A 19,360-nucleotide genomic window follows, 5' to 3' on the forward strand; every position below is an offset into this window, starting at 1 on the left:
TCAGGTGTAATAAGGTATATAAAAAAATGGAAACGGCAGGTTTCTGAAAAAATAATATTACAGTGGAAAATTTCAAACCGTATTTAAAAAATTAAACCAAAACCAAGTAAAATTGACAAAATTCTTTTTTTATAAATAAAAAAATTAAAAAACACGTGACGTGTTGGTGATAGTTATTTAATATATGTCTAATTAAGTTCATATTTTAAGGAAAAAAGAAAAAATATATGTAGGGAAAACATCTACAACACGCTGTTTGCATTATTTTTATAAAATTTACTGATGTAAACTAAAAAAAAAAAAAATCGGAATATTAAGGTGTATGTGTAAAAAAATTGGTTTGGTGCAGGAAATTGTTATACCATACAACAATAAGTAGATAGTATAAAAATTCATCCAATATATGTATTTTGTAACTATGCGCTGTCATTTAAAAAAAATCTGAAACATTTCGTGAAATTAAAAAATTTATTCATATTCAATTTCAAACAAATAATATTTCCAATTGCGCTTGAGGTGTATTTTGGAACAGATTTCTAGCGTAAAAGTGTGTTAAAAAAAAAACATGTATCATTAACCATTTATATCTATGATCTATGACATTGTTTTGACATGTTGAATTTGACGCTGTCGTAATTCAAAAATATTGTTGTTTGTTATTGTTCCATATATTCTCATTATGGCAGAAATAGAATCTAGCAAAAAAGTATGCAGATTGTGTCTTGAAAATGACGGTTCAATATCTTTATTCACAAGCGATGACGACATGCCAATAACTGAGAAGTTGTTTGCCTGCACATCATTAAAGGCAAGTAAAAAATGATTCAAAACAAATTGCTCGTTGATTCTTAAGGCTGGCGCATTGAATTCTATTGACATCGTTATCATCATATTTCAATTAATTCAAAATTTTGTTATTTTAATTCATTTAATGTTAGATTATTTTTTATTCACTGCGGTCTGACGGATGTTACCAGACCAGTCTGGAATCCTGGCTTAGTTAAAGACAGTGGGAATTTCAGATTATTTACTCAGTTTGTTAGCTCTTGGGTTGAAAAATGGGAGATTCTCAGGGGTGCCACATAATATAGCTACTCATATGCTTAAATCTATTTAAACGATAGTTCGTTGTTGGCGCACTTTAACTTTTACGAAACAAATCTAGTCCACTTTTGAACCCATTGAGAGTACACATTGAGATCAGCTCTTGTGGCAGCTTATTCCAACTATCAACAACCCTATTGCTCAGGAAATGCTTCCGTGAATTTAGATTGAATTTCGTTTTCTCCAGCCTGAGACTGTGGCCTCGAAGACGAGCATTTTGTTTAAGCTCGAACATGGGATCCAAATTTGGGCAGCTATAGTGACTGTCGAGTGTCTCGTATGTCTCTATCAGGTCACCCCTTTCTCACCGTTCCTGCAGCGTCGTGAGACCGAGAGTTTCCAGTCTCTCCACATACGGAAGCCATTTTAGGGTCGGGGACAACTTTGTGGCTCGCCTTTGGACTCTATCCAACAAGTTGATATCCTTAACAAAATAGGGATTCCATACCTGAAACCGGTACTGGAGAGTAGGTCTGATATAGGTTTTGTATATTTTTAGTAGCATATTCGGTGTTATATATGAGAAGGCTTTTTTTATCAAGTAGAAAATTGAATTGGAGTTTTTGTTACGTTTAATATGTGACATTCCCATTTTGAATCATCTGTTATGGTTAATCCGAGGTCTTTTTGTTGTTTAACAGCTTTCAAATCTACACAATTTAGACTGTATTTAAGTTTGGGGTTTTTCAAGTCGATGTAAAGAACTGTAAATTTATTAACATTGAGTGTGAGAAGCCATTTCTTGGTCCATTCATGAATAATGTCCAGGTCTTGCTGTAGTTGAGTTAATCATTCTCATCACAAGCATTTTCAGATACCGCAGCAGGTGATGATCATCCTTCATCTCTCCTCAATCGCAGTTCATGTCATCTCCCTCCAGAAAACCCCACCTCTGTTGATTGTGTTTTCACCTAAACACCCCTAGCCTCAGTCTGTTGAGAACTTTCCACGTAAGCAAGTCCAAACTGTGGGCGGTATTTGTGCTTTCGGATGGCATTATCCAGAGCCTATCGCAGAGTTCCTCTCTGCATTTTTCTGCAGAGGTCTCCAGCTTTCACTGATTCATCGCTTTATGTTGTTCAGTTACTTATATCTTTTGTATTTCTTTTACAGTTAGTTCCCGAGAGCACGAAAGCAGACAAAATATGTTCTATGTGTCTGTGCAGATTAAGAGAAGCATTTATCTTTAGATCGCAGTGTTTAAAAAGCCATGAAAAAATTTCTAACTCCGCATTGAGTAAGTTCCTTTTTTTATTATTTTTCTACATCCGCTCCTAAGTGGAGCACGTGGACATCACCGGGCGCCTGCAGGAGGCCCTATCGTCAGCCGGCACTCTCGCCTCCTCTACCATGCATAGTTAAACCACAAATTCGCCTAAGAGCATTTAGCATATTTTCATTAAAATATCTACCAAAATTCATCTGACCTGTAAATATTTTTCAGATATAAAACCAGAAATTCCTGACACGGAAACGGCGGAAGCTTCTCCCGATGATTTGCAACAAAACTGGATGGAATTTGATGATAAAGACTTTTACGAGGACAATTTACCCCTAAACGATTTCAAATATCGCGCGAAAGAACACAAAACAAAAAAGCATCACAAAAAACAAAAGAAATGTAAAAAACAAAAGAACCTTACAAAAATTCGTAAAAAGAAGGTTACAAGTAATGCCGATGAAAATTGTGATACTTTGCCACAAATGAGGAATAATTTGAATCAATTTTTGAATTTCAACGGCAGAAATAATGAGGTCTTAGATGAAAATGTTTTAAAGACAGAAGTGTTGAAAAAAATAGACGCAGATGTAAATGAAATTAGCAAAAAAATGCAAAATGTTGGTGATAGTAGCCTTATTTTACTGATTAAAAATGAATTCTCCTCTCTCAGCGATGATCCAACGAAGATTAAACAAAATGGAGATGACGTGAGTATAAATTCATAAACGTTTTTTTTTTGTATTTATGTTTATAAAGCATTAACTTTGTGGTCAAACATTTCAACTTATGTTAGTAAATATTAGTATATAACTACTTACCGACTTTTTTAGTATACCGGTTTTGAGACGTACCCGTCTCTTCGTCAGGACACTCACTACACCAACATGCAAATACTAAAATATACCTCTACCTTCACCATCACCGTAGTATATATATATAGTTTTTCCAAAAATACATAAATCACATGCAGATTTATAGAGATGCGAATGCCACTGTGTCTAGTCATGTACTGAGCTTAATTAAAAAAATATTTAATCTTGTAAATTTGGATTTATAAATTTCAGAACGAGATTATTTTTTAAACATTTTTGATAAAAATATACTTATTAAGCCATGTGATTTTATAGTTAGTTTTTTATATTGATTGGCTTTTAAGGCTGTACTTGCTGATAAAATATTATAGTCTAGGCATTTACAGGGCTTATGATCTGTTGATCTCAATAACTCCCTAGTTGGTGAAACCAGTCTTTGTCTACAAACATTTGAACAAACTCAAAATATTGTTAGTTGAGTAAAAAATTGTATATAAATATTTAGAAACATTTTTAGGTGTTGCCGAGTAGGTGGAATAATTGAAGGTGGAATAATAATTGATTGTCAGATGAATCTCACCCACATTAATAAAGGTTTCCGCTCTTTTACTTCCAAAAAGTCAACCAGTGGTAGAGTTGAGGATGTTTAAACATAGGCAGAATGATGAATGTTACACGGTGTCTGTATAGTGGCCACTTAAACCAGCCAATGACAGGTCAGCCCTGTAAATGCCTAGACTTCCATATCCCTTCTCAAAAATGTTTTCCCTCTCGTTTGCAACAAATTTATATCTAAATAACTCCCTAGGGAGGAAATCTAGACTGTCTGTAAACATTTGAACACACTCAAAACATTGTTGAACTATTTTTATTACTAAGCAATATTGTTATTTGTGTTTGCTATTATTTGGTAAAAAGTTGTTCTGACAACGAAACAGGTACGTCTCGAAACCGGTAGAAAAGTTGGTATAGTCCTTAAAATAAAGCTTGATTAAAATGACAACTGTCAAACTAATGTCACTAGTGATGGGAAATTATTGATCACTGATCATGTACCGATCAAATCGATTTTATCTTTTTTTTTTAATGCAAACATGAGACTCTGTTTCTGAAAATTGATATTAAAACGCAAAAACAATCCTATTATAGTGTGTTTAAGATAATTATTTACTAAAAAATAATATATTAAATACCTTTTTTTCATGAATAACAACAAATGAACAATTTTTTTATTCATTCGATTTACGTTGATCAATTTGTCCATCTCTAACATTTTTGCAAAATGACGTAACTTTGTAAGACTCTCGTTAATAATTAGTTTTATTTTAGTTTTTTTGTTTTAATGCTGATTTTATATAATTATGTTGATTTATATGTCAAGCATTGTATTAAAAAAATAAATTAACATGCCAGATACAAATGATTCCTCAGACCTTTGACGTTACTACAAAGTCATGTCCTCACTTTTGCTGACAACTGTCATAAGGACTATAGGTTGGTGTATACAAATAGTTAATAACATTTATTAATAGTCAAATGGTTTGTTTTAGCAACTGTATGGTGTAGCAGAAGCAACGGATATCAAATACCCTGAAAAAAAGCCAAGAAAGAAACCGGTAAGTGCTTTCATCAGGATATTAAATACATGAAATAATTTATATGTCAATAATTTGTAATGTTTCCAAAGAAGTAAGGAGATTTATTTTTGCAGATGACACCGCACTAGTTATTTCCAATAAAAACCCATTAGAATCTCGAGAGATATTGCAAAGTGATTTCAATAAATTGTTTAATTGGGCTTATGACTATGGTATTATTATAAATGCAAAAAAGACTAAATGCTTGTACATAAAATCTCCACATGCCAAAAAATATGTTTTGCCTAATATTATTGCTCATTACACAAATTGCTCACATGATAGGATCTCTAACCCATGTAATTGTGAACTCATAGAATTTGTAGAGGAGTACAAGTATTTGGGTATTTTTTTAGATCGATTACTTTTTATGAGTTATCTTTAAATTTGCCTAAAATCACTCTAAAAATGATTTATTTTTCTTTAGTAGAATCAATAATAAGATATGGTATAAAGTCGTGGGGACATTAGACTAAAACTGATATTAAAATAATCCAGGGTCTACAGTACTCTATATTTAAGAGAATTGTACCAGCAGAGATTTACGAACAAAGAAGTGAAAATGTTCTCCTGTACAAAACACTTAAAACTCTGCCTCTTCGAGGATTACTGTGGCTTTGTATAATTTTAGAACAATTTTATTACTATTGTAATACATTCAAATTTCCTCTCAAACATAACCATAATACACGCTTCACGTATAATGATGGCTCGGTAGTACCAAAAGTATGTAATGAGTATGGTAATAGAACTCTTAAATATTTAGTACCTAGCTTTTTAATTTATTGCCGAAAGAACTTAAATTTAACTCGCATTGTAACAAGAGCAAAATAAGAGAGTGGCTACTCGATCAAAAGTTTATATATGAATAGTAGCTTATGTGTAAATATTTTAATTTTTCATTTATTTTCTTGGATTAAAAAATAAATAAAAATATTATTATTATTATTTGTATATATATGTATATTCTGATCTTTCCGGCTGTTAATTATATCTGTTAATTCATTTTTTTTTATAAATGTAGATAATATTATTATATTATATAAAGTTAGTATAAATATAATCTCCACCAACAAGCTACAGAGAGTGGCTTGGTGGGATTTTAGTTTTAGTAAAAATATGATAATTGAAATGTTAAAACTGTAAAAATGTATAATTATATTAATAAAATAAATAAATATTTTTTCACAATTATGGAATTGGAAAACGAGGAATGTGGATATTTAAACATAGGCAGAATGGTGAATGTTATAGTGTGTAAAGTGGTCACTTAAATTAGCCAATGACAGGTCATACGCCCTGTAAATGCCTAGACTTCCATATTCCTTTCTCAAAAATGTTTTCCCTCTCTGTTGCAACAAATTTAAAATAGTGGAAGAAGCTAGAGAAGACTATATCAAAATGTTCATATGTGGGAAATGACATGGCTGGTTGAAATGTCGACATTTGTGCAGCTTTTGTGTCTTTTTATTGTAAAATAAGATTATTTTTTGGTATGTGTATTTTTGTACATACACAAATCTGGATTTCTCCCGAGGGGGAGTAGGTATATATTTTTTTATTAATATCCCTACAGAGATGAGGTAGAATTTTTTCAAATTCAGGATTATGGATATTCGAGCGTTTACAGGGCTTATGACCTGTCATTGGCTGGGTTAAGTGGCCACTTTACGTTTTACAACATTCCCCATTCCGCTTATTAGCGAATATCGACACAGGTAACATTTTGATTTTTGTATATATCTTATTGAATGAGAAACCATTCACTAGCGTGTTGGAGCGCCATCTATGTATTGATATTGAAGATATTCGCTAATAAGCGGAATGGGGAATGTTGTAAAACGTAAAGTGGCCACTTAACCCAGCCAATGACAGGTCATAAGCCCTGTAAACGCTCGAATATCCATAATCCTGAATTTGAAAAAATTCTACCTCATCTCTGTAGGGATATTAATAAAAAATGTAAAATAAGATGGTGATATTTTGATTTCAGGGCGAATACTTCTGCGATATTTGTGGGCATTGTGTTAAAGTGAAATGGGACCTCGTACAGCACTTCCGAACCCACACTGGAGAGAGACCGTTTAAATGTGAGGTCTGTGGAAAAAGGTAATGGTGATTTGGCAATATCTTCTCTTCTCCTGTCTGTACACCTCTCCATCGGCACCTATATCTGGCCATCATTCTCCAATTGTCGCTTCTTTCTAACTGTGGCTTTGTACACTGGGTTGGCTGATAATCAGTGCGCTTTTAAAAAAAATTAATTCCTCTCTAGGACAATCTATTACTACCAGCGGCGAATGGTGATTTTATTTACAGGTAAGCTACAAAAAAATATCATATTTTTGTACCTACATAGAAGGTACATAATATAATGTAAGTAATATTTATTTATTTTATTTATTCATATTTTTCACTTACAAACTATAAATTAATAATAAAAATAATGTGACCTCACTGGGGTTTCCCGTGCCGAGGACACTTAACAATTTAGTTTTTTTTTATATATACTATAAATTGATATTTTTCTGTGGTTCTATGTGATACAACAACTCTCATCTATGAAATCAACTCAAACGACGTAACTTCGTGATACATGATATTTTATAGATATATTATCCATTACTTTAATGCATAACTCATTAAAAAATAAATAAAAAATAGCACCATGAATTCAGTCGATATTAGGTATTCCATTAAAATGTTAACTGGCCGAATTGTTTAAAAAAATAATAGTGCTAAAAACGGCCGCTTCGAGCGCCATATGTCCCGCAATATGACGCATGAAAGTAATTATGGTCTTATGTCAAAAGTACCATCTCAAAGAAAAATAACCCTTAAGAAAAATGTTTGAAAAACTGTTTTCCAAATCAAGAATCTTCAAATAATTTGTGTAATCTGCAAGTTTAATCTAGGAGAAAAAACCCGCACTGGGGGTAAAGACGTTCAAAATATAGTATACTTATTTGTATGAAAAACTAAGCTGGAATAATCGGCTAGTTTCTTGGCTCACCGCAGGCGCTGGGTTATATTAAAATTTATATTAGGATAAAAATATAACTGCTGTAAATAAAGTTAGAGTAAAACATAATTTTCCAGATTGTCAAATAAAATGGTAAGCTGTGCATAATCGCTTCTATACACAGTTCGCCCCTGATTACTACTCAGCTGTCTAAATTTCAACCAATTTCAGTATGTATTGACCGTATGAGAGCTTTTGCAAGTAATAGAAAAATATCACATACTATAAATACCTATAAAAAAATATTTTTATTATTGGTTATGGCAGGGAGCTTTTGCTGATGCAACTATATCTCGTGTACTGCTTTTTGTCCAAGTTCTTCTTCCTTTTTATTGCGTTTTATAGTATTGTGCGGAAGTTGTCAAAAAACTGAATTATCCAAGAATTGTATCGAGCTAAAAGCGGACTCTGCTCACTATCAGCTCACCTAGTACTTTTTGTCCATTTGAAATATTTATTGCATGAGCAGTCTGGCGTTTATGGAATAATATATTAATATATACAATTCAACCCCTCTTAGACATTCACATCAAGAGTAACTGCCGTCTAAGCTGCCTGTAATCTGATTCCAGGTTCGCCTACCGCGCAGGGCTGACCGCCCACAGCTTCCTGCACGGGGGGAGCAAGCCGTTCGTGTGCGACGTATGCGGCAAGGGGCTCGGGAGCCGGGAGACGCTAGCGGCACACGCGCGGTTGCACAGCGGCGAACTGCCCTTCACGTGCCCGGTGTGCGGCCGCGCCTTCCGGGCGGTGGCCAATCTGCGCTCGCATCGACGGATACACACGGGCGTCAAGACTCACTCCTGTCCCGTGAGTAGACGAACTGTAAGAGTAATAACTACGGCGAGAGGAAAAGTTATTATACCTCTACGCAAACAGCGCACTAAATTTGGTGAACGCGCATTTGCGGTCGCAGGCCCTATGGCATGGAATGCTCTCCCAGCAGAGGTGCGAGGCTGTGAAAGTGAAGTGATGTTTCGGAAAAAACTTAAAACCCACTTGTTCTCTAAATCATTTGAATAAATCCGTAGCACGTGAATACAAAATAAATTATTTTAATTAAATTACAAATTTAAAAGCTTCAATTAAATTAACTTAACAATAGAATCACCATGTAAAGCGCCCTTGAGGTATTTTATTACGAAAATGGCGCTATATAAGTTATCCATAATTAAATTAAATTATCAGGTGGAATCTGAATTCATGGTCTAGAAACATCTATCAGGCTGTCCAACATTGCTTATCTTTCCTCATTCAGATAGAAACTGCTATAGCACATGTTCAACACCGTAAGCCCAACTTGGATCGCCTATAAGAGCAATAATCATATTATTATGCTCTTGTCATATTTATAAGATACGAGCTAAACTCGGCAATGCTTTGCTATTGCTGAATTTGAGTACGTACTCGTTAATATGTATTAAATTAACACAATCGAAAGTTTGATATCAATTATTGTATTTAGTTAAATTAAATATGTACATAAACCATAGAATTAAGAATAGTCCACAAGGAGCGTAGAATCATATTAGAATACATCGGACTATGGTCCAATAATTCCCTCACTATGCCCTACTTCCGTGAATTCATGATGTCGCCGCGTAATGTTGCTTGGTGAGAAAAAATATAATCATAACACAAATGTAAGGTAAAAAAAAAGCAATCTGTTAATTTCCCTAAAATTTTATTGTGACAATTTGACAGATGGAAAAATAATTCAATTTTTAAGTAATGCATTGATGACACATGAAATGTGATTGCATCCTGTTTCTTTAAGATCCTAGCAGTATTTCTACACTTTAAAAGGACACAACACGGCATAGTTGAATTAAAATCGGGTGTTGCGTACTGAGCGACTTCTACAAAGAAACTAATGGTCAAAACGTAAACCTACTCATTTATGAGTAGTTTAGTCGCTTTCTGTTTGATGTGCGTATGCGGTTTCTGGACTATTGTTAATTCTATGGTTGCAACAAATTTAGATCTAAATAACACCCTAGGAAGGAAATCCAGCCTGTCTACAAGCATTCGGACATACTCAAAACATTGTTAAGTAAATTTTTTTTAAGCCAGTTATTAACTATTGAATACTTTTTGTAGCATTCATGTTTTATTATGTACAATAGTAGCAGTGTTATCAGCATAGGCCAATATTTCTCCTTTTACTTTGAAATCGCATAGTTCATTTATGTATATTAAAATGAATGTGTTGCGTTTAAGGTGTGTTCGAAGATGTTCTACACGGGCTCAGAAATGCGCGAGCACGCCCGGCGCCACTCGGGCGAGCGGCCTTACGCATGCTCGCTGTGTCCACAGCGCTTCACCGGCCGGGGGAACCAGCGTCTGCACATGAAGATCCACACGGGACAGAGGGACTTCAAATGCCAGCGGTGTCCCAAAACCTTCGTCAGTCGGGTACGTCGCCCCACCTTCTCATCATACCTACCTTTAATTTCTAATCCATACTATACTGTTAATTTATTTTAAAAAAATATTTATTTATTTAAACACTTCATATACCTATCGACTTATTCAAAAAGTAAATTTTCTTGTCTTTGTAGGATTCAATGCATCGCCATGAGAGAACGCACAGCGGCGAGCAAGCCTTTCAGTGTTCGGAGTGCGGTCGCAAGTTTACTCACCGCTCCTCTCTAGTTTCCCACAGAGGAATACACTCCAAGACCAAGGACCACGTCTGCAATATTTGTAACCAGAGGTAGGGACAAACTCCATTACATTAAAAAAAATAACAACATCCAAAACTCATTGTTCGTCATAATTGCTCCGTGTTTAACGTGTTATGACGACTCTTAAGTAAAAACACGGTTTTCTCAGTTATCATATAGTTTTTAAAAATTCATATTAAGAAACATATTACAAAAAAATAATAATATTACCCTAACTATATGAGGCCAAGAGCCCTGTGTTGAGTTGGAATACAACATAATCGAAAGTGGAAGAATGCATATTATTAAAAAATACCAAAATTAAAAATGATTACATAAATATATATTTTAATAAACATGGACAACACACTTAATAAAATATAAATCTATGCAATATCTCGCAGCAGTCTCCTGGCTCGGAAAGGTTAAAGCAATGCCAATGTGTCATATAATAATAATAATATTTGGCTGATTTTTATAGCGCCATTTTTGTAAAAAATCACCTTAAGGGCGCTTTACAATTGTATACCTAAACTTACATTCTAACTAAACTTAAGTGATATATTATATTTCCAGATTTAAAATTGAGGGTATGATAGTCTAAAGAAGTGGGATTTTAGTCGGGATCTGAAGTGACTGGGACTGTCGATGATTCGTAAGTTTGAAGGCAATTGGTTCCAGGCAGAAACAATCACCGCTATAAGAGATGGCGTATTATCGTGGTGTAAAATCCACGAATTGTCCTTTCACAGTGATTTGACGCTGCTTTTGGACAAAATTCAGTGTTTTTGGGACGAAGTAGGCAGCAACGCGTCCATGTTTCATGTCCAAAACATTGGTCAAAATATAATTTGCCGATCCTTATGAGATGCTCAATAAAACAGCAAGCTCTCGGATTGGACACATAGATTTTTCAATACGATTTGCTTTGCCAATTCGATGTTTTCTTCGGTAACTGACATTGGGCATCCAGTATGTCCATCATCATCTAAGCATTCACGAACGCCTTTGAACCTCTCATACCATTTGTATGAAATGCTCACATTTTCAAGGAACAGCTTTAAAATCATCCATAATTATTGCCTTGACTATCAAGTACTTACTAAAGTTAATGAGATGCGGGATCTCGGGGTTCCACTTGACAATAAGTTAACGTTTGAGGCACATGTCAACTCAATTGTGAAAAAATCATACCAAATGTTAGGTTTCCCCTTCCGTATAGGGAGAGAATTCAATAATTCTTAGAACTCTTTACTTTACATATGTTCCAAGTCAATTAGAATTCGCATTTCCCGCTTGGAGCCCTCAATACAAAAAATACACTAACCGATTTGAATCTATACAATCAAAATTTATATCGTATTTCAATTCTAAACGGTCGACTCAGAATACAGGTCCAGATGAATCTACAAACTTACCTAAACTCCAAACTCGCAGGAACATGGCTGACGCCATTTTTATTTATAAAACTTTGAATAACATGATAGATTGCCCTGAGATGCTGTCACTTATTAATTTAAGAGTCCCAGTAACGCAGACCAGAAACCAATCTCTTTTTCAAATTTCTAAATGTTCCACTAAATCTTTTCAAAATTAATTTGTAAATAGAACCTGCAATATGTGTAATAGGAAATTAAATTGTATTGATATTAATAACATATCTTTAACTTCCTTTAAAAATGAAATTTCCAAAATTAATTCAAGTTATGATGTTGCGCCTTGAATCCGCAGCCTATATTATGCAGGTTATGTGCAGTTCTGTATGTAGGCACATTACAAATGTACACTGTATGGTCAACTATAGTTGTATTATTTATTATAATGTGCAACTGTGTGGCCAATATTCAAAATTAGATATATTTTTAATAATATATATTAAATTTACATTTCTAGTAATATCATAAGTTTTGTATGATCAGTTATTTTATGTTATGTATAATTTTTATGTGACAAATTTACAATAACAATATTATGTTAAAGCCTCTAATTGGACTTTATGATATGTATTTATAGTATAATTGTATCTTATAAATTTACAAATGTCTGTTGGCTTTCCAATGAAATAAAATAAAATAAAGTATGCCCATGTTTTCGACATACACGATTCTCCAAAAGCTTTATTCAACATTTTCAATGATTCGGCACACGAAATTTCATTAGCAAAACAAAATTTGAGGCACACTCTTTGTTCCGATTTTTTATCCATTGTAAAAATTGCACTCAACAATTTTTCGACTCACTCAAACAGACGCTGACAGAATACTGAACATCCGATCGCCGTCAAACTCTGACAGATTGTCAAAAACAGTGCTGCCAACGTGCGATTTCAAATTAGAAATTCCCGTTTATTTTTTATCATATGGTATACTTGCATTTCAAGCGATGGTGAAGCTTCACCATGATGTTGGCTGTAGTATTGCCCGATGTGAAAAGGCTAAGGTAACACTATCTGTTGGGAAACAGCGAGAAATTATTCAAGTCCCTATTTATTTATTTTTTGCAGATTTGGGTATCCATCCGGCCTGTACGTCCATAGAAAAAAGAAACACAATATTCAACCTACTCGCCTTATCACTCCTGCGGTGGTTCAAGATTAATGACAATATATTCTTGAGATATGTTTTGACAGCTCAGAAAATTACAGTATTTTTAAAGTGACTCATTGATCTCTAAAAAAGGAGAACATTAGATATTAGGTAATATTGGAACCTTACCAGAACTCGGAACACTAAACATCTGAGTTTTTGGATTAAGAGCATAAGGAAAATATTAGGTATAAGGTGGTTTGATTTTACAACCACAACTGAAGTCTGTAAACGGGCGAAGCACCCTTCTGTGTGTGTCTTGATCTGGAAATGCCTCAGGAGAGCCTTAACCCAAATTTCCTCTTTTTCCCGTCCTGGAAGGCCGTCGATGACAATCTTTTGGATGCTGGATTGCCATAGGTGAGAATGCTGACTGGCAATAGGGTCTCCTGAAGGCGTCTGGTAATGTTCACACGCACTACTTAAGGGCGAATGTGAAAAATAAGACCAGGCCCCCGATTACAATGGGAAGTTAACATTTATCTTCAATTTTATCTACAAAGTAAAATTAAATTTTCTTTATAAAAACCAGAATATGCAAACAATTTATTATTGTATCTATTAAAATACAAACAATGACATTATTCTCGTCTCAACAATGTTTTCCCTCTCTGTTGATATAAATTTAACTATTCTATTATAAGAATTAACTGCCATTTACTATATAACTTTACATTTTTACTATATAACTTTTTAAAATTATACATTTTACATATGCTTTTATTATATTTTATTTATTTATTTATTCATATCTTTTCTCTTACAAATTATAGTTAACACATTGTAGTCGGGCGCTTCGAACAATAGACTCTAGCCTATAGCGGGTGTTTTTCGCGATTAGCGCAAAAATATATCGCTTTCTTAAAATTGACACAATTTCTAAACCAAATAATATTTTCGATCGAAATTTTCAAAGAAATCATATTTGACATTTGATCATCAAAAATAAATTATAATTGCTTTGATTACATCATAATTTCAGCACATTTCAAAACTGAATATAAAAACCTGAAATTAATTTAGTAAATAGCATTCAATATTTAATATTTGAAAATTCCATGTAAAAGATAACATGTTTATTCATATCATATAGTTATATGATAAATAATAATGTTTATTTGCCATGCCCGCAGTTTTACAATCGCTGGATGTGTGAAATCTGATCGCGTAAATATTGAACAGTGTCGCCTAAGGCCAAGGCGAACCCTCAATAACTCATAAGTTTAATTGCTTCTTGTCAAAAAAGGATCTTTTGCGGTTGCCTCGTCTAATTAAAGAGCCCATTCCACTTATGAATCATAGTATTTATTCTTTCAAGGAATCAGTACACTTTATATGTTGACAATCCATCACACACTATAAGTGCATGTATCACATAAATTCCTCCAAGTATATGCTTGTATAAAACAACAATGACAATTGAGTAAACAAAAAATAAAAATACATGTAAAAAGCAGTGGATGATTGGTAAGAACTTACGAAAAACTGGCATTGCAAAGGATTACAGTACAATCATTGCATTCTGCAAACAACTGGTCTATCTGTGTGGAATGAAAGGGTTTGATTTTATTTCTCCTGGGTAGATAAAATAGGGTGAAATATTTAACGGAACACTTGATTCACTGTGGCACAGTCGGTTGTCATTTTTCCTTACAAAACTTTGGCAACATGATATAACTATACATAATAAAATAAAATACAAAAAAAAAACGAAATGTAATGTTTATTTTATAAACTAATAATGTTTTACGGTGTGGTAACGTTCGAAACATTTTCCAGGGTGAAGTGGTACACAGCAAAATTGGCAAATAAAACACGTTTCACTTCGCTTTTGATGGGCTGCGCATACCCGACATTGTCTTAGGGGATTTTTTCTCTTACCCTTACCTACAATTTTACCTAATTTATGTTGTTTCATGTCTTTTGACAATCTTCCGGGAGGATCGAATTTCGGTGTTCGCTTCGTAGGTTGTGTCGATGGTCCCGGATCCGGGTTATCTAATTCATCATCAGAAGGTATTCGGTCGGTTATCCAATGCAATGCTACTTCATGCAGAAATTTTTTATATTTCATCTTTGGTTGATGAACCGAATTAAATATGACGAATGAATTAAAAAGTGCGCAGTTTATCAGGTACATCGTTACCCTCTTTGTCCATTTTGTAGTTTTACGCAATATCGAATAATATGAGAGGTATTGATCAGCACGGTCAACACCTTTCATGTGCTTATTGTATTCGATTATAGATGTTGGTTTTATGATTTTATTGCGCGTTTTCCAATCCATGTTCTGGCTTTCTTTCATTTCAGCAGAATGAATGGTGGAAATCATTCGAACTTCTTTTTTAGATTGCCAAACTTGCAATAGTATATCGCCTTTTCTTTTGAAAATTGATTCACCTTTCTTCTGTTTAATCATTTGCAATGATTTGGGTAGACCTCTGTTTTTTCTTATGGTACCACAAACTCTTATTTTATTTAGTAATAAAGCCTTGCAATTTTCGACACTGTTGTAGTAATTGTCCATATAAAGATGATGCCATAAATTAGTATACTCAGATACAACTTTTTTTACAGTTTCTAGTAATTTAAGTCCTTGTGCACAATACATCTCAAAATTGCAAATGTAGCCGGTATCACTTTCACATAAAATTCGCACAAGTATTCCGTATTTCACAATTTTAGAAGCATTGTAAACTCTAAAAAATAGTCTTCCCCTCCAAGGTATCATTCCCTCATCTAAACTCAATTCTTGGTGGGGTTTGTAAATGTTTTTAAATTTAGGTAAAAAGTGGTCAATAATTGGTTTTACTTTGCATAATCGGTCGGAACTATCTATGATTTCTTCATTGTTAGAAAAATGCCACGCTTTCCATATCTGCCGAAACCGGTCTCTGGACATCGTTTTAGCAAAATAAGGAGTTTCGGTTGTTGGTTCAGTAGACCAGTACTCGTCCCTTATATCCTTTCGAACTTGTCCCATCAAAATAATCAGCCCCAAAAACTTTTTCATTTCTTTCAAAGTAATATTTTTCCACTTTCCCGATTTTTTATATAATTTGTAATTATGTGAGTTTTGGTGGTAATATCTATTAGATTCGTTTATAAAATATTCAAACAAATCATCACCGATAAATAACTCTATCGCATCACTTACAGTTTGAGGACAATGGACATTTGAATTCAAACCGCGGCGGCCTAAAAACGATTCCAGAACTGGAGGATTATCAAACGATGACCACTCGTCCACATCCTCATCTGAGCTCGTCTCCGAATCAGAATCACTTTCAATAGTGCGACGGTGAAACGTTCTAGGTCTTGGTATTTGTTCATCATCACTCGGTTCTTTGTCTGACAACTCTTCAATGTCATCATTCCATGAACAATTAGATAAATTGTCGGCATACACTTCATCGTCACTATCATTGGCTTGTAAAGACATTTTTGTAGGGGTAACGTCCTATACAATGCTAATATATTCAAATAAGAAAATACCAAACAGTAAACAAAACAGTGCGAGCGGTATGAAAAATAGTCCAATACGTGAAATGACTCAAACTAAACTGGAGATTGAGATCGCATAAAACTCTAGATTTCTGGCGACGCCTTTACAAGTGGCACACTAGCCAATCCGGACAAGGCATCTCAAATAACGTCGACAGACTGTCGCCTAGCACCCCAGGTAGCAAATCACCCTTCAAGGCGTTTTATTTCACGCTGATAACAAACCCGTTTAATGCCGTTTCCCGCCAACAACCGACAGTCGACAAAAACGGCATTTGCCGTGTCCCGCGGTTGACCGACAGTCCGCGAAAAACGGCAAATGCCGTGTCCCGACGACAATGTGTTAATAATAAAAATGATGCGACCTCACTGGGGTTACCCGTGCCGAGGACACTTAACAATATACTTTTAAAAAATATTTTTACATTTGAGAATAAACAAAGAAGACTTACTCAATAAACAGAGATAATTAACAAAATATTCAGACAGTTTTAAACACTACGTATTTTTTTTATTGAGTTTTTCTACTGACATTTCTTGGTGGAACTGCATTTTAATGATAATAATAAAAATACTTTATAGTTTTATTCCACTTTAATTTATATTTTTTTTTACCAGTGACCGGGTTTTGTTGTGACCATTGTCAGACTGGTCATCGTCAGACACCAGTCTGACGATGTCGGTCACGACGAAACCCGGTCACTGTAAAAAAATTATAAATAATAGTGGAATAAAACTACGTATTTATGTTTAAAATTTATTTATGTACATCTATATTATTTATATTACAAAACGCACAATGAAAAAACAAAAACATAACATAAGCTATACACTTGTGGAGCAGTTGATTCAATATTGGTTTTGTTCTTAACTTGTTCAATTATAGGTTACCATTGAAGATACTTTAAATGTTCATGGAGATATACTTATTTTCATACACAAATATCGGTTTTCTGTATAGACAGTCGAAGATAACTCTGTTTATAATTAGAAATCAAACATTGATTTGAGTCTACTGAACACTTTATTTTATTTTTACAAATATAAACATATAAAAATAAAAACTTTGTGACAATTGTTTCGCCTTATTAGGGCATTTTCAAACGAATGTGAAGATTATTTGAAAATAATAAATGAACAAACCAACCTAATATCTTCACCACTATTAAACATATTTAAATAGACTGTTATTCTTCACTTTGTTTCTTTTTGTACACGCTTATATGACGCGTAATTAAAAGATGAATCGTGTTACAATTGCATTTATATATTTTGATAAGAAATTCTTAAAAATAGAAATATTGTATAATAATACATTTATGTTTATTTAAATTTCCTCATAATATTTCAATCATGTTTTAAAATTAAAATGAACAGCAACCTATTATAATATTATTGATATTTTTTCGACAACAATTATCTAAATTTACAAAACTATAAAGCTTCATTAATTATCTCACAATACATACTTGTATGTCAATAAATACTTACTTTGTTATATTTTCCCTGAAATTCAAATGTAAATACCTAAATTCCCCATTACCTATTAAACACTTAGCCTCACCCTTAACCATTGGTTTTTCCCTCAATTATGATTAATGTACATGCTATAGTTCATAAGATTATTTTTATTTTCTACCTAAGTACCTTGAATTATATAACTATATAAGGACATTCAATCCAAATAATCTTCACATTCGTTTGAAAATGCCCTAATAAGGCGAAACAATTGTCACGAAGTTTTTATTTTTATATGTTTATATTTGTAAAATAAAATAAAGTGTTCAGTAGACTCAAATCAGTGTTTGATTTCTAATATTATAAGTTTAAATATGGAGTTCTACAAAATAAACACCAAATCAATCAATAGATAACTCTGTTACTTCCCATTGTAATCGGAGCTCAGAACAAAATCTCTGTGCCATAGATTGCAACAAATGACTAGCAACGGGGTTAGTTGTAGAATAAGAAAATAACTGTCCGCTTTCTACGAATATAAGAAACAGCCGTCGTATAAATTATATTAATACGCTGATTAGACAAAGTTAGTCGAGAGCATTGTTGTGTGCTTGTCTCACTAAAACTATAAAACAAGTGAGGGCATTACAGCAAACTTAGAAATCTCCACCAAAAACGGAAAATTACTAATTGATTGAAAATTACGTATTACGAGGAAGATGGGACCACTTGAATTTGCTCGTTATAAGCGTTACTCGTTATACCAGAGAAAGGGTTTTTTATACAATCGCTATTGCACATTGTCACTAACTAAACTAGTAAAGACATATGTGTACATATAATTCATACAGATTTCTTTTACAGGGGTTAGGTTTTAACTGATCTGGTCTAGAACTCATTTGATATCGCCCACTTGTAATGTTTATTGTGTATTGAAATAAGCCTAGAACATTAAAAAATCTAAAAAAATCCCGTAAAAACTTCCGAAACGAGCATGTCATTCATAAACTACAAAAGCAGCTGTAAATTGTAACAATGTGCCGAACCGGCACTTACTAAGTTCACAAAGCTTGGATTTTGTACAAACCATGTGTGTTCATTTTTCAATATTGTCAGCGAAAAATCCAATTAGGTACTCGGACACTCACATAGCTATCATAAACATAATCCGATCCCAACGCCCGGCCGGCGGTATTTATCTTTTACGTTAGCTGACCGTTTAGATTTTATTACTTAGATTCTTATTTCGAGAATGATGTTTTTAACAATTGAAGATTTTTTGTGTAATTTTTGTTCAGTGTGTCCGAGAAGTAGCTCGTTATAACAGTGAATAATTGTATGGAGAAAACC

At 33.5% G+C, this 19,360-nt stretch overlaps 1 protein-coding gene and 1 long non-coding RNA gene across 3 annotated transcripts; one reads left to right on the plus strand and one right to left on the minus strand.

Moving 5' to 3' along the window:
* Nucleotides 1-518: 518 nt before the first annotated feature.
* Nucleotides 519-13,105, plus strand: LOC148283441 (uncharacterized). Of its 2 annotated transcripts, none has more exons than XM_088243829.1 (9): nt 519-808; nt 2,218-2,341; nt 2,549-3,033; nt 4,689-4,754; nt 6,769-6,884; nt 8,370-8,607; nt 10,018-10,212; nt 10,359-10,513; nt 12,967-13,105. In XM_088243829.1, the coding sequence occupies exons 1-9, from the start codon at nt 680-682 to the stop codon at nt 13,058-13,060; spliced, it is 1,602 nt and encodes a 533-aa protein (XP_088099955.1). In that variant the 5' UTR covers nt 519-679; the 3' UTR covers nt 13,061-13,105. The 2 variants fall into 2 exon arrangements, with proteins under 2 accessions (XP_088099955.1, XP_088099954.1); XM_088243828.1 differs by having other exon boundaries at nt 594-808; nt 8,370-8,622.
* LOC148283442 (uncharacterized) lies at nt 12,453-19,145 on the minus strand. The gene is made up of 2 exons (XR_015825592.1): nt 18,192-19,145; nt 12,453-13,634 (listed from the first exon to the last, which is right to left on the minus strand). It is a non-coding gene; the product is annotated as an uncharacterized LOC148283442 (long non-coding RNA).
* Between the last annotated feature and the right edge of the window lie 215 nt (nt 19,146-19,360).

Source organism: Micrasema longulum, unplaced genomic scaffold (assembly GCF_059751315.1).
Source record: "Micrasema longulum isolate JH-2025_06_02 unplaced genomic scaffold, ASM5975131v1 h1tg000237l, whole genome shotgun sequence".
In the NCBI taxonomy this organism is placed as follows: domain Eukaryota; kingdom Metazoa; phylum Arthropoda; class Insecta; order Trichoptera; family Brachycentridae; genus Micrasema; species Micrasema longulum.